This window comes from Nematolebias whitei, chromosome 11 (assembly GCF_014905685.2).
Source record: "Nematolebias whitei isolate Nwh7 chromosome 11, NemWhi1, whole genome shotgun sequence".
In the NCBI taxonomy this organism is placed as follows: Eukaryota; Metazoa; Chordata; class Actinopteri; order Cyprinodontiformes; family Rivulidae; genus Nematolebias; species Nematolebias whitei.
This window is the reverse complement of record NC_056508.1, coordinates 24,141,703-24,158,439: the sequence shown is the minus strand read 5'-3', so window position 1 is coordinate 24,158,439 and position 16,737 is coordinate 24,141,703. Positions and strand designations below refer to the sequence as shown.

Here is a 16,737-nt window from a genome sequence, read left to right as displayed (position 1 = left end):
GCTTTAAATGACTAACCACCTCCTCCTGCAGAGACGACAGAGTAACAGGTTCAAAGCTATCAAAAACAGCAGAGCAGGGCACAAAGACTGAGGGGTCATGAGCAGAAGGTGAGATCTGGGCCCTGGTGAAAGTGACTTTCTTAACAAAGAAATTTAGAAAGTTTTCACGTGCATCAGGTGAGAATTCAATAGTTTGTTTGTGGTGCATTAAGAACAGAACCAATCACTTTAAATAAAACATGAGGGTTGTGACTGTTTGATACAATAACATTAGGCAGGTATTTTCTTTTGGGATCTTTCACAGTTTTTGATAGTGATGTCAGCAGCCCTTTAATATTTGAAATGACACCTGTAATTTGTTCGCTTTCCACCTACGCTTGGCTCTGCGACACTCTCCTAGCCAACGTAGTGTTCTCATCCAACCAGGGTTCACACTTGATTTTAGGATGTCTGATTTTTAACGGAGACACAGAATCCAGAACCATTCTGCAGGTGGAGTAAAACCATGAACTGAGAGCCTATGTGTTGTTGCACACAGTCTCTGGGATGACACAGTTCTGATTAAAAACAATGCAAAGTTCCCAGCAATGGAAGAGTTCAAAACACACCACAGCCGAGCTGCAGCGTGGGGTTTAGCTTTAGATCAAGATAAGTTAGTCTCAAATAAAACAGGCATGTGGTCAGAAAATACAGGATCACTACTCACTACATTTAAAAACAGGTAAACCACAAGATGAAACCAGATCCATTGTGTCCATGCTCATGTGTAGGACGAGTCACGGACTACACAAGATTAAAAGAGTCAATGATGTTTAAAAAGCACTCAGCCATGTGTAAATCAGGACAACACACATGGATATTAAAATCACCAACAATGAGAACTCAGTCGTATTTTGGCATAATTTCAGCCAAAAAGTCTGAGAAGTCATTTATAAAATTCTTATTGTACTTGGGGGGCCGATAGACCACCGCACACACAACACAATGTGGGAGGAACTGAGTTCAAACAGGCTGAGCTCAAAGCTGCTGAATGAAGATATGGTAAAAAGTTTTGGTCATAAGTTTAAAATGTATACATTTTTCACGGAATGTACAGAATGTATTAATTTTAGTTATTTAGTCATTTATTTGAACTGCTCTTTTTCCAGGCTTGAAGGAAGCACAGTACAAATTTTCAAGTGTTGTGGTCAGGGCTTTGGGAAGACTTTTCAGAAGTTTAATGATGGCTGATTTATCCAATCAGAAACCAGTTTTAATGTGTTTTGGATCATTGATGTGTTTGAACAGCCAGCTGTTGATTTAAGGTGAAGCTGAATAATATGGAGGTAGTCCTTCATTATTCCATTCACTTTGGGTATTTCATCATTACCACAGCATGATACTACCACGACCATGCTTGGCAGTTGGTAGTGTTTGAAAGCCTAACTTTGTCTCCTTTAAGGATATTTTTTGACATTGTGGTCAAAATGCTCAATCTTTGTCTTGTCTGATGATAAATATTTTCTCCAAAAAACATTTTGCCTATTGATGTGGGCAGCTGCAGTTTTCAGTCTAGCTTGAAGGTGTTGTTTTTGTGGCAAGAGCTTCTTTCTTGGTCAGCACTCTCTTATTTCATGGAGATGAAAAACTGGCTTCACTGTGGACAGAGACACTGATGTTCCAGTAGTTTTGAGTGGTTTCTGTACATCCAAACTAATTTTCTATAATCTGAGTGTAACAGATGCTGGTGAAGATTCTCAATTGAGAATTGAGGAATGGAATTGAGAAATCTCCTCGGATGAGGAGCGAAACGTCTTCTGTTACAAATAAAGTCCAGTTGTTTTTGTATTAAACGCTTTTTGAATTTAGTGTAACAGATGAGAACTGGCCAATCCAGTGATGTCAAACAAATCCTTTATATTCTAGTAAAGAGAAACTACCTGCCATAGTCAGTCATGATCACAAATGAGAAGTTTACAGGTCTCAGCCTTGTCAAAGTAAGACATTTTAAAACTTTTGACACCACTTATTAACAGATTTAGATGACTATATGTATATATTTTTGTATGTATAATGTATATGGGTATATGTATAATTTTGACCATACAGTATGTATATTGGAGAAAATTCACAAAAAAAGTCATACTTCTGCACCCAATTCTTGTTTATGAAAAACATTGAAGCTGTATATTGTTAATTATTCCACCGGGGGGGGCGGTGAACAGTCTAAATAAACCTTTACATTATATCATATATATTATACCACGTTCATTCTCATGAGTGTATGTAAACTTCTGACCACAACTGTACGCCAACTGCAAGACTTTGTGAAACACACAGCAGTTTAAACATGCACTTTCTCTGTGCTGTTGGACTTGGGAAGATAGTTTAATGAAACAGCATTAAACCATCATACTTTTTAAACATGTTCTTTCTTGTCAGACTTGTGTGTGTGAAGGTATATTTTTAAAAGAGAAAGCTACTGTGCAGCTTCTTGTTCTAATACTCTGAGTGTTCTTGGTTCTACTCCAGGTGTCGACAATGGTCAGGATATTCCCAGGGACTTGTTGGTTGGGATTTACCAGCGAATACAGAAATGGGAGTTAAGAACAAATGATGACCATGTGTCCCAGGTGCAGGCAGTGGAGAGGGTCATCGTTGGCAAGAAGCCTGTAAGTTTCTGTTACTGAAATTAACAGAAGTCCGGTAATGCATTCTCAAAGAAGTTTACTCATCTACAACTTGTAAATGTACTGTGATGTTTCCGCCAGGTGCTGTCTCTTCCCCATCGGAGGCTAGTGTGTTGCTGCCAGCTCTACGAGGTGCCTGACCCCAACCGACCTCAGAGGACAGGAGTGCACCAGCGAGAGGTCTTTCTCTTTAACGACTTGCTTGTGGTAAGACTGGCTTTTGCACCTTTCTTCATATGTACTAGTGAGTATAATTTACTAGCTGCTGTAACAAAACATTACATTTGTTATGTACTAGGTAACCAAAATCTTCCAGAAGAAGAAAACCTCAGTGACTTATAGTTTCAGACAATCTTTTCCCTTGGTTGACATGCAAGTCCACATGTTCCAGAACTCGTGTAAGAAACTTTTTTGCACCTCTTAATTGTTATTAATTATCCTATTTACAACCCCCAGTTGTTTTGTTTGTTTGTTCGTTTTGGGGATAGGGGGTGGATTGGAGCCATTTGTAAAATGTAAACAAAAACAGAAGGGAATGATTTGCAAATCTCTATTTTTTTTTTTTTTATTTATTTTTTTTTTTTTTAACAATAGAAGAGCATTTAACAACAAATTAGATTAATTGGGTTAACAGGTCAGTAAGAGGTCTCTATAAAAAGGAATGATTTAGAGAGGGAGAATCTCACAGGTGTAAATATGGGAAGAAGTTCACGAGTCTGCAAAAAACTGGATCTAAATATAGCAAAATATTTTTAGATTAATGACCCTCAATGGAACATAGTGAAGATTTTGCATATCTCATCATCTACAGTTCCTAATATCAACAAAAGATTTCAAGTATCTGGAAAAACCTCTGAGCTCAAAACACAAGGCTAAAAGTCCATTTTGAGTGCTCATGATCTTTGGGCCCTCAGGGCCACTGTACTAAAAACAGATTTGATACTCCATGGGCTCAGGAACACTTTCACAAATCATCTGTAAGCACAGTTCACCACGAACATTCACAAATGATAGTTAAAGCTCTATCATGAAAATAAGAAGCCATATGTGAGCATCATTCAGAAATGCTGCCGTCTTTCCTGGGCCTATGCACATTTAAAATGGACTGAGGCAAAGTGGAAAATTATTCTGTGGTTAGACAAATAAAATATGAAACTTTTTTTTTTTAATACCACCAATGCCACATTTTCTGTACTAAAGAGGAGAGGGACCATCTGGGACATAGTTCAAAAGTTTGCCTCTGATGATATGGGGGTGCATGCCTCTCTGATGATATGGGGTTGCATTTGTGCCAATGGCATCTGGAAAGGCATAGTCAATGCAGAAAATTATATACAGGCTTTAGAACAACGTGTGCTCCCATTAAGACTGTGTTTTACAGGGAAGGCCTTGAATTGTTTTGCTTTTCATCAAGACAATGCTAAAGCTCATATAGCATCCATTACAACAGCAGATGGTACGGCTTTGTCTGGGGGTGCTTCTTCAAGTAGTAAACATTATCCTGTCCCAGTTTGTTTAGGGTGTGTTGCTGCCACTAAATTAATAATGAATTGTGTTGTTTTTTTTAATAGTACAAATTTTTAAACGCGTTTACATATGATGATACATATATGATAGAGCTTTAACTGTCATTTATGAATGTTCACGGTGAACTGTGTTCACAGTTGATTTGTGAAAGTGTTCCTGAACCCATGGAGTATCAAATCTGTTTTTAGTACAGTGGCCCTGAGGGCCCAAAGACCATGAGCTCTCAAAATTGACTTTTAGTCTTGTGTTTTGAGCTCAGAGGTTTCTCCAGATGTTTGAAATATTTTGATTATATTAGGAACTGTAGATGATCAATCAATCAATCAATCAATCAAACTTTATTTATAGAGCCCTTTCCAGCAGCCAAAAGGTGCACAAAGTGCTACACAGTACAGAAGTTAAAAACAAACAATTAAGAATTAAAAAAACAGACTGTTAAAAATTAAAAACAAACAATTAAAACATAGCAAGATTGCCAAAGAATTACTAGGTATTAAAAGCCTGCCTCAATTAAAAGGTTTTAATTTTAGGCTTAAAATGCTCCATATCAGTGATGGAGCGCGAGTCCTGAGGTAGATGGTTCCAGAGTCTGGGTGCATCGACAGAAAAGGCCCGGTCACCCCATCGAGTTGGACTTTGGAACAGACAGTAGAAAAGTATTGGATGATCTCAGTGTTCTCCTATATTCACGAACAGCTATAAGATCAGTCAGATATAGTGGGGCAAGACCATTGAGAGCTTTAAAAGTGAATAATAAAATTTTGAATTTAATTCTAAAATTGACTGGAAGCCAGTGGAGAGAAAATAAAATCTGTGTAATGTGCTCACGTCTGGAGGTGTTGGTTAAGAGTGGAGCTGCAGCATTTTGGACCAATTGAAGGTGTCTAATGGAGGATTGGGAGATTCCTGCATATAGGGAATTGCAGTAGTCAAGCCTTGAAGTGATAAAAGCGTGAATGGCCTTTTCCAAATCAGAACGATTTAAAACAGGCTTAACTTTGGATAAGAGATATAAGTGATAAAAACAGGCCTTGACTACAGAGGCTATTTGTTTATCAAACTTTAAGTCCTTGTCAAACATCACCCCCAAGTTTTTAACTGTGGATCTGAACTTGGATGTCAGAGCACCAAAGTTACAGGGAGCATCATCACCAAAGAAGATGCACTCCATCTTTCCTTTGTTTAAAAACAGAAAATTACGATGAAGCCACTGTTTAATGTTGAGCATGCATCAGGACTGTTTAATGTTGTCAATACAATCAGTAAAAGGTGTGTGAAGGTTAATATTTTTAGGCTTCATTGGTAAATAAATTTGTAGATCATCAGCATAGCAGTGAAAAGAAAAGTGATGTCTGGCTATCACTGATCCAAGAGGCAGCCTGTACAGAGAGAAGAGGAGAGGACCAAGAATAGAACCCTGTGGCACACCACGAGAGAGGGACAGTAGAGGAAGACAGATGACCCAACATGACAGAGAATGTTCTTTTGGTCAAGTAGGCAGTGAACCACTTGAGAGCTGTACCAGATATTCCAACATAGCGTTGAAGACGAGACAAAAGGACAGTGTGGTCCACTGCTTCAAACGCAGCTGTCAGGTCCAGCAACACCAGAACATTGGGTGATGATGAGATATGCACAATCTTCACAATGTTCCATTAATATAAAATTGTTCTATTTTTAGCATTTTTTGCAGACTTGTGAACCTCTTCCCATTTTAACATCTGTGAGATTCTCTCTCTCTCTAAACCACTCCTTTTTATACCCAGTCCTCTTACTGACCTGTTAACCCAATTAACCTAATTTGTTGCTAAATGTTCTTCCAGCTGCTTCTTATTCATATCATTGTTACAGCCTTTTGTTGCTGTTCAAGCCCTTTTCAGATGTGATGTTACCATCAAATTCAATATGACTTTTTTTTCCTCTGTCAAAAAAGTGTAATGTCTTTGTTTCAACATTTGATATATTTACTATGTTCCACTGTGAATCAAACAAGTTTATGAAATTTGCAAACCATTTCATTGTTTTTATTCACATTTTTACACAGTGTCCCAACACTTATTGAATAGTTCATTGTGATAATGAGTATTTATTTCTCCTTGTTTACCATCTAGACTACCCTCATGGCATCCGCCTGACCTCAGCCAGCTTGGGTGGGGAGAGGAAGGTTCTTATTGTTTTTATGGCACCCAGTCAGCAAGACCGTACCCGCTTTGTTAGCGACCTCAGAGAGAGTATTGCTGAAGTGCAAGAAATGGAGAAATATAGAGTTGAATGTAAGTGTGCCATCTGCTGACTGTTACTGTAAATTACATCATAACTGTTAGGAAGCTGAGCAACAATGGGTCTGTGATAAAGGAAACTTGGTCAAGTGCTTCCCGGTGCTGCTTTATAGCTCATTATTCTGTTATGCCTTTTTTTTTCACCTAAAATTCCTCTTTGTGCTCTGTGTGAAATTACAGCGGAGTTGGAAAAACAAAAAGGTGTGATGCGACCCAGCTTGTTAAGTGGAGGTGTGGGTGGAGGAGGTGTAGGCGTGAAGGGTGACGTTATGAACGGCACCTTGGGAAGGACCAGTTTTGATGACAACTGCTCAGTGGGTGAGGGTCTCAAACGCACAGCGCTCAGCTCATCTCTCAGGGACCTCTCAGACACAGGTGAGACCACACCGCCACAGGGACGGGTTTGATGCCGTTTCATTACTGGTGTGACTTTGAGACCAGGATTTTGTTCTCCGTTTCTGTTGCTGTGTAGTGTTCGTTTTTCTCGCTGATATCCAATCACAGCACATGAGGCGTTTCTTTTTGTATCTTTGTATCTTGCACTCTTTGCTAACCTGATTCTTCCTGGTGGGGTGCAGGGAAACGTGGTCGCAGGAACAGTGTTGGTTCTCTGGACAGCACTATGGAAGTAAGTCTCATAAAGACTTGCAGCAACTTGCTTGTATTTCCCCTCACTGGTTTCCTGTTTCCCTGAGCACGCTCTGTGTGTGTGCAGTCTGAAAATACATGCATGTTTTTGTGTCCTGCACTGACACCCTTTGCATGGCTGTTTGTTTACACTTGCCCGAGCATGTGTTGCAAGATGAAGCAAGTAGGACCAAGAATTGTTGCTGGTCAATGTTTTTTATGAAACCTGATGGGATTTTATGTTCCTAGGGCTCCATCATTAGCAGCCCTCAGCCTCACCAGCGCTACCCAGTGCCAGGCATTCTCCCTGGCTGCTACTCAACAGAAGAATTCCGGCCTCACCGCCCCATCCTGAGCCCCGGAACGGGGGTGGGGGGTGGGCCGGGGCAGCAACATACCACTGCTGGGACAGGAGTTGGGGGAGTCTCCAGCAGTGTAGAGAGATCAGGAGTAGGGAGCGGCCCTGGGGGGAGCAACAGCAGCGGCTCTTTCCTGGGGTCACTATTCGGCAGCAAACGCGCCAAACCACCGGGGCCCCTTATTCCACCGGGGCCACCCTACCCCGCACCTGTACCCCCACCGACTACGGGAGGACCCCCTCCTCTCTCCCCTTCATCTCTATGCCAACTGGATGGGGGGTCGTCCAAGATCCAGGCACTACACGCACAGTACTGTCACGTGGGCACCGTACAGCCCCCACCACCTTACTACCATCACCATCGCTTCCACGTCCAGCCCATCCCCCCTCCTTTGCAAGGTGTGCCCCCTCATACTACTATACAGAGAGGCCCACTTCTCTGTCGTCCACCGCTTGGCCCCCCACACATCCCGCACCTGCAGCTGGCCCATCTCTCCCAGCTCTCCCAGCATGGCCTTCAGGCTCGTTACACCAATATGGTGGTAGGATGTCCCCCCCCTCTTTCTCCTCTCTCCCAACATTCCCAGAACCCACAGTTCACCCTCTACCACGGGCAGCACACACACTCTGTCAGAGGGGGCGGCGGCCCTGGCACCAAACCCCCGCTAACCCTGTCTCTTTCCCACCCCCACCCCCACGCACACTCCCAAACCCACCCCAGGCACGCCCAAACACCACACCCAACCAGCCATTCCACCCATCAAACACATTTCATCTTCGGCACGCTGCCCCACAACCTGCCGTCCGCCTCCGTCAGTGCGCATCACACAGCCTCCGCCGCCCCGTATCTGCCCCAGTACCCTCCTCTCTCCTCTATCCCCCCTCCCCCACCACACTCCCCTTTACCCCCCCCTTCGTCCCCCCTTACCCCTCTTACACCTCTCTCCCCTCTCCCCCCCCAGCACCCCGCGCAGCCTCAGCAGGGGCCACAGGTGACAGGGGCTGGAGCAACAGGTACAGGGGGCAGCTCCAAATCCAAACCTATCAACCGGATAAGTACCGTGGTATGAGCAGAACATGGAGCTCCAGGGGTCAGAGGTCGGACAACAGATGGGAGGAGGTGGGCAGATCTCGGGCCAGAAGCAAATCTGCCAGGACAGAAAGTAACAGCAGCAGCGCTGGCGACAAGAGGAAGCGCAGGCTGCTTCGCCTCTGCTACTTTCACCTCCGCTTCCCACATATGTAGGTGGAGACAGCGAGCCCTGCTAGAGGCAAATAGCATGTGCACACCTTGAAACAGAAACACACACAACATTACACCAACACACACTCCACCACTTAGCACACACAATCAAAAAAAAGTCTATAGCCATATAATTTAAGATGAAACCACATCTGTGTCTACTTGGTACCGGTATATTGCCTCAATTTAACTTGTTTGAAATCTAGATGTGTATGTATAAAACTATTTACATGTTCAAGATGTGATCATGAACACTGATCAATGATCAGGCTTACATAGTTTGTAAATTATTACTAAAAGCACAAAATCTATTCCAGTAGAGTTTTACTTCTAAAACAGAAGTCAGGAAGAAGTCCCTTTATTTTGCAATAATTTACTTGGCTTTATCCATTTATGCAGGTTTTCTGACAGGCATCTTATATTTTCTTTATTTAAAAAAACCTCACTAGTGTAGCTCTGTCATAAAACACTAGAACCAGTTAAAGCTGTGGGAACATTTCAATTGGGGGTGAGGGTGGGGGCTGTTTCTCCCTAAACTCATATCTTAATAGAAAGTATATGCAGTGCAGGTTGTCTTATCTGAATATGGACATTTAAATTATGCTGTATATTTTAGACAAACATCTATAAAATGCATTCATGACCTAATCTGACCACTTTTCTGTAGATTTTAGGAGATTGTAAAAAAAATAATAATAATCACACAGATGTTCAATAACTTGGTTTAGATACCAGAAACACAGTTATATCCAAATATTGGAACTTGGACATATGCATCACTAATTAAATTTGTTTTATTTACAATTCTCATTAGTTATTCAACATATTTGAACATGCATGTCCACTGGCAGCCATCAGGGGGCGCTGCAGCACCCTCACATCCCACAGCCTTGAAACCAGTACTCCGTTTTCTGGCAGTTCTTCACACAACAGGAACCACTAGGCTTTCAGCGGGGGAAGCTTTTTGCGTGGGCTAAGAAAATGAACAAAACAAATAATACATTTTAAATGTTTTTGAAGCTTCTTACTGTTTTATTGATATTATGATAAAGCTGCTCCACCTGAGCAGAATGAATATTGTCCATTCATTGTTTTGATCGGTGATAATCAGCAGATGTTTGTACATGGTTAGAAAGTCTTTTTGCACATGATGATTCCTTTGGTTTGCCAGAAACACTAAAGAGTATTCTGAGAAGTGAAGTGTGATTTATTTTTGTAGTATCATAGTTTCCATTCAGCTTGAATTTTAATTAGTGTTACTGAGTATTAAAAACAATGATTTTTCCCTTAGATTTATTTGAATGCTGGCACAAAGTTTTATTTATAGAGTTTAAACTGCACTTCTCATCAGCATTATGACCATCAAAACTTGAAATGAGGGAATGAGTTTTACTTGATGTTTTTCCTTAAATTATATTTGAGTCTCCCAGTATTGAAACAACACTTAAATATAGGTGTGAAAATTAGATCATTCATACCACACACCTACATTCTTACTTTTGTCCGGTCATCAGATGTAGTAATAGTGTCATTTTTTCCCACATGTTTTTGAAGAAGCACGCTTTTCATGAGGTTTTGTGGTTTTGCACATGTGATGTCTTAAGTGAGAAATGGCCTTTTATTCATCCCTGTCCTGACACTTTAATAAATATCCTGATATTTTACTGATGCCTCAGCATCTTGTATAAAAACATAAGAATGTAAAATAGCCTGCAGGCACAAACTTTATTTCATGTCTTTGTTTTTTCCTCCTTTGAGCCTTGTGTGTCGATCCTTTTGCTACTGCAATTTTTTGAAGTAACAAATCAGTGATTCTGACCACCAAGAGAAAACTAAACGAATGGGAGAAGACTAAATACAGCCGTCTGTGGAACTAGTTGCTCAATAAAGATACCAAAATTATTTAATATTTCAATGGTTAAAAGGGATTTCAAGACGTTTTGAAAAGAGAAAAGTATATTAACGAAGAATTTTGAGGAAACGGTTGTCTATTATTTCCTTTTTATTGTCCTTTTTAACTTTTCTTGCATGACTATATCTGCACTTATTGAATAGATTTTACTGTATAAATATGAATGTACATATTAAATTATACATAGGCTTCTTATAACCATGGAAAGAACTGCTCCCATTCTGTAATCAGGTGCATGTGAGTGCCACTAAGTGTGCACAAAGAAAACAAGGACGGGGAAAAAAGAGAAACTCTTGTCCAAAAGGAATTTGACCTCTTTTTTCCCCTCTTCTTCTTATTTCATAATGTGTGAGAATGAGTTACAGAAATCTAAATTTAAAGCCTGGAAAAGTTTGTCAGTGCACTTATTGATATTATTTAAATCTGATTATAGTTTTTTTGTTTGTTTGTTTTGTATTACATGTGCTGAAAGAACAGAGCATCGAGATGTGAATATTTATTGCTTCTGATCAATTAAAGTGTCCTTGCAGTGAAGTGACCAGCATGTGTGTGTGTGATTTGTTTGTAACAAAACTGCTCAAAGTAAATTTATAATTTAACGATGAGTTAAGTGGAAAAGATTATCATTTGCTGAACACTTGTAAATAATAATACATTTTTTTTAAATCAAAATATGGTTTACACTGCTGCCACGGGGTTGCTCAACAACTTTCCAAACTGTTCTATCAGTGTAATTAATAATTACTTATTCATACATTGAAGTAGGTGGAGGTCCGCATCAAAATGTGCACAAGGTTTTCAAGCAACACGAAGACCAGCTGCAGTTTTTGAAAACATTTCCACATGGCTCGATGGTTGCAAACATTCAAAATTCACCAAAACTACAATGAAAATTTGAACGTTTTTCCATCAGAAGCAGCTCAGTCAGATACTAACTTAAATGACTAAAAATGAGGGCTTAAATTATCAAAATCTGATTTGGCCTTAAATAAATTCACCAAAACCTTGTCTCAAACTACTGCTGCTTTTCAAATAGTCCATTTCTAAAACAAATTTACAAAAACGAATAAGGCATAACAAAAACTTTGAGAAAATCCCATTTAATGTCTATCAGGGTATGTCTTTCTTTTTTTGTTGTTGGTAGTTTTGAGTTTTCTTGGACAAAAACAAGTAAAGTCAGTTTAGATATATATTTAAATATAGATTTGTTTAGAAACCTACATCATGAGAAACATTCCTATTTTATTGTTAAAATGACAATGTAGACATTTCTCACTAGTTTAGAACACTGCACCACTTTATTTTAAGGAGATATACTATATACAAATGATTGGTTATTTAGAAAACAGAATGAATGAATGAGGTGCAACACCACCAGGTCTAACCCCCCCCCCCCCCCCCCAACACAAAAATAATGGACAAACCTTTCCCTTGAAGATGGCCTTGATTGCAATGCTGGTAATTAAGTAGAACCAGATGATGTGAAGAACCTGCAGGACCAGCAGCAGCCTTTGAAAATAAATGAAGCAAATGATTCAAAACATTTATATATTATTTTTACTCCTCCTTCCTTTCTGGACCGCTGGGGTCACTGACGCTGACTAAATCCAGCAGTCACTGTGCGATAGGCGGGGGACACACCCTGGACAGGTCTCCAGTCCATCTTAGAGACACTGAGTTACCAGTCAGCCTAACATGCATGTTTCTGGTCTGAGGAAACTGGAGTACCTGGAGGAAACCCATGCGTGGATCAAGACAACATTCAAACTCCACCTAAAAAAGGCCAGGATTCGATCCAACAACGTTTTTGCTGAGAGGCGATGGTGTTACCACCTGTGCCACTATGATTCAAAACATTAATTAATTTAAAAGACAATGCGTTTCCAGTATATGATCGATACAGTTTTTCTGTGAAAAGTACAATTTGAAGTTGTGATCCAGATCTTAATTTAATTAGTGGGATAGCTTTATTTAAAAAAAAAAAAACGTACAGTATATACAGTTACCTCAAGGAAGATATCAGCTACATCGTGGACGCACATGACCAAAGAGCCAGCTTTTAGCATGTTGTTGCCATAAGAGAAAGTGATGAGGAGTATGGTGACCAGGTCGTGGACAAACATGATGAAGAAATCCTGTCAACAAAATAAAGCAAGATGACAAGGACACACGAGAACAGATAAATATGATGCTTGGTTAGCTTGTACAGTATCATAAACTTCCATCCATTATCTTACCCACTTCTTCCTTTTTGGGTCATGGGGGTCACTGGTGCCCATGTCCAGCTATCACTGTGCAAGAGGTAAGGGATATCCTGGACAGGTCGCAAGTCTATCTTGGGGACACACAGAGACAAAACTATCCACTCTCTCATTCACACCTATAGAGACAATTTAGAGTTATCAATCAGACTAACATGCATGTTTTTGGTCTGTGGAAGGAACCTGGAGTACCCGGAGAAAACCCACGCATGCACGGAGAGAACATGCAAACTCCACCCATTAAGGCCCCCGGACCAGGATTTGAACCAGGGTAACCTCCTCGCTGGGAGGCAGCAGCTCTACCAGTTGCGTCACCGTGCTGCAGACACATTCATATATAAAAAGAAACAAGTTAACACTATTTATCTGAGGAGCTGCTTTGAATTTAACTTCATCACAGAACTCTCATCTTGAGCAAGCATGAAGGTGACAGTGGAAAGGAAAAACTCCCTCATGAAGAACCTTTAGCAGAACCAGGCTCAGGACAAGCAACCATCTGCTTCAACCGGGTGGGTTTGAGAGGAACAGGAAGGAGGAACAGATACAGATACTCTGCTTGCTCTCCATGAGAACCGACTCTCACCTCCTGCTCCTCCTGCTTTGCTCTTTGTCTTGTGATTCCTACTGGAGCCTCTCACTACATATCGTCCAAATGGTAAGTTATGGATCTGGTCAGCTGGTCTCAATGCAATTGATAACATTTTCTCAATGAGAAGACGGGGTGAAGGAGAGCCCTCATGCCTTGAAGGGACACTTGCAGCTGGATATACGATGGATTCCTGGGGACAGTGGAAGATGGTGTGTCTGTCTGTATTGTCTGTTGAGGATGTTGAAGACGCGTACAAAATTGGATCTATGATGACAGGATTTCTGCTTTTTGGAGTCGGCTGTTAACTGGTTTATCGACAAATGCAGAAAATGTCAGCAGCCGTTCTGGCCTTGGTAAATCTGCCTGGCTTGGGAATGCACAGAGCAATAAGCTCTCAGACTCAGACGCTGCATGAGCTGAGCCGTATAAGCTGGACACAATTTCTGAGAATTGCAGGCCAGTTGCAGCTCCTGGGACTCACCGGCAGGGAGGAATCAACCTTGGAGAAGGCTACAAGCTCGGTCCAGCGGCGTGACCACAAAATTTGTCTGTTTGGAGACACCACTGAGACGTACCAGTAGAACTATGAAGGCAGACATGGAAATTCAAGCAGAGGCTGCCTGACCCAAAATAATTATCTGAATTTGACTTCCCACTCGGCCTTGAATTGACCAGCTATCTCAGACTACTCCTGGTTGTTTATGTGAACGAGAGGCTAAATGTGATTAATCTGTATAAATAAAGGTTGAATGAATACACAATGGCAAGTCAAGAATTACATGTTAAGATAGATATAGTATCAAATGAAAACTATCCAATTTTAACAAATCATTTAAGGAAATTAGGTCAATTTATCCTCCAGTAGTCTAAGTCTATAGTAGCATAACAAGCCAACCCTAATTATTCAATTAAATTAAATTCAAAATACTTTATTATTCCCAAAGGGAAATTAATGTTGTTCTAGCTCATCATCCTGATTCCATTAAGAGTTGTTATAGATGCTGATGGCTATGGGCAGGAAGGATCTGCAGCTATCCGTACCACAGCGGATCTGAAAAAACTGGCTGCAGATGCCGATCGGTCCACCCAGACCCAATGAGCCTCTCGGCCCTCCTGGGTAGCAGGACCACCTGTATGTTGGACCGAACTCCTCTCTGAGCGATGGCCACTCCTCTCAGAAGCTTGTTGAGCTCCTCATCATTGCAGACAGCCAGCTGCAGGTGTCGGGGGATAATCCTGGTCTTCTTGTTGTCATGAATCACATTTCCTGCCAGCTCCAAGGATTCCAGCATCAGTCACTCAAGCACCTCTGCCAGGTAGACGGAGATGCATACACGGCACCTCCTTCACAACTCATTTGGGATTTAGGGCTGTATTTGATGTTATATTTGAGCTTTGAGATGTTAATCAGCTGCTCCCGGATGTAAAAACCACCTTGTTGTCATGGTTACGCTTCATAACAAATGCCCAAAAGTAAAAAGGTTTCAGTAAAAACCCTTCCAGATGCACATCATCTGATACCAGAGGAAATAATCATCCAAAAAAAGCCATTTACGTACAGAAAAAAGAGGAAATAAAGTTTTCAAAAGCAATATACCAGAATGAAAGTAACAGCTATTCCAACATGCAGCCACCTTAAGCGGCGCAATTCTAGAACATATATATATATATATATATATATATATATAAACTGGAAGTTGGTTCCACAAGAGAGGAGCCTGATAACTGAAAGGTCTTCCTCCTATCACAATAATGTAATGTAATATGTAATATATGATGGAGCTAGGTTTTTGAGAGCTTTGTAGATTCGAAGTAAGATTTTGAATTCAATTCTGAATTTGACAGGGAGCCAATGGAGAAAAGCTAAAACTGGATAAATATGATCTCTCCTACTAACTCCAGTAAAGACTCTGGCAGCAGCAGGATTAACTGAAGACTTTTTAAAGAAGTATTTGGACACCTAGATAACAAACCATTGCAATAAACGGTTGTCTCCATCCCAAAGACCTCTGGAGCATCCTGCCTTAATGACTTTCAGTCCATAGCACTCACATCTGTCATCATGAAGTGCTTTGAGCAAATGATCAAAACACATCTGTGCCTCCCTCCCTGACACCCTGGACCTGCTACAGTCCGCATACAGAGCAAACAGGTCTACAGATGATGCTGCTTTAGCAGTTCACACCTCCCTCAGCCATCTGGAGAAGAAAAACACCTATGTTAGAATGCTCTTCATTAACTACAACTCAGCATTCAACACCATAATCCCCTCCAAGCTGATCTCCAAATTCACCACACTGGGCCTGGAGAAGTCCATCTGCTGCTGGATGCTGGACTTCCTCACCAACAGACCACAGGCAGTGAGAATCAGCAGTCAGCTCTCCTCCACACTAGTCCTCAGTCCAGTACACCTCAGGGCTGTGTCCTCAGTCCACTCCTGTACTCACTATTTACACATGACTACCACCAAGCACAGCACTAACGTCTTCCTCAAGTATGCTGATGACACCACCATCTTGGGCCTCATTACCAACAATGACGTGAGTGCCTACAGAGATTAGGTGAAATCACTGACCAGCTGGTGTCAGGAAAATAACCTCTCTCTAAATGTCAGCAAAACAAAAGGAGATGGTAGTGGACTTCAGGAAACAGCGTGGAGGCCAGCACTCCACCATCAACATAAACAATGCTGAGGTGGAGCATGTCAGCAGCTTCAAGTTCCTCTGCGTTCACATTACTGAGGATCTGTCCTGAACTTTACATACAGACACTGTGGTCAAGAAAGCCCAACAAAGACTCTACTTCCTAAGAAGACTAAAGAAGTTTGGTACAAACACCAGCATCCTCACAAACTTCTATAGGTGCACCATTGAGAGCCTGCTGACAGGCTGCATCACGGGGTGGTACGGGAACTGCACCAGTCAGAGCTGGAAAGCACTACAGAGGGTGATGCAAACAGCAGAGGACATCACTGGTAGCAGTCTCCACGTCTACCACAGCCGATGTCTGTGTAAAGCAAAAAGCATCATTAAGGACCACACCCACCCAGCACAAGGACTCTTCCGTCTACTACCCTCAGGCAGACGATACAGGAGTCTGCCATCGCACACGAAAAGACTAAAGGACAGTTATTATCCACAAGCTGCCAGATTACTGAACTCTCAATAAATAACACTGAACAACTGGCAATAACTAAATAATTCAACCTCAGTGTCACTACCTGTGCAATAACCTGTCACACAACCTGTGTAGTATATGTTAATTATGTGCTA

The 16,737-nt window shown here is 41.3% G+C and overlaps 1 protein-coding gene across 1 annotated transcript in view; it reads left to right on the top strand.

The window, feature by feature from the left end:
- The window catches only part of iqsec2b (IQ motif and Sec7 domain ArfGEF 2b), a 66,150-nt gene extending 57,303 nt beyond the window's left edge, over positions 1–8,847 (top strand). The window contains exons 8-14 of the mRNA XM_037684797.1: positions 2,512–2,651; positions 2,751–2,876; positions 2,968–3,067; positions 6,308–6,469; positions 6,656–6,850; positions 7,054–7,103; positions 7,352–8,847. Coding sequence (XP_037540725.1) covers positions 2,512–2,651; positions 2,751–2,876; positions 2,968–3,067; positions 6,308–6,469; positions 6,656–6,850; positions 7,054–7,103; positions 7,352–8,530 — 1,952 coding nt within the window. The 3' untranslated portion in view covers positions 8,531–8,847. The remainder of the gene's footprint in view (positions 1–2,511; positions 2,652–2,750; positions 2,877–2,967; positions 3,068–6,307; positions 6,470–6,655; positions 6,851–7,053; positions 7,104–7,351) is intronic.
- The last annotated feature ends 7,890 nt before the right edge of the window (positions 8,848–16,737 follow it).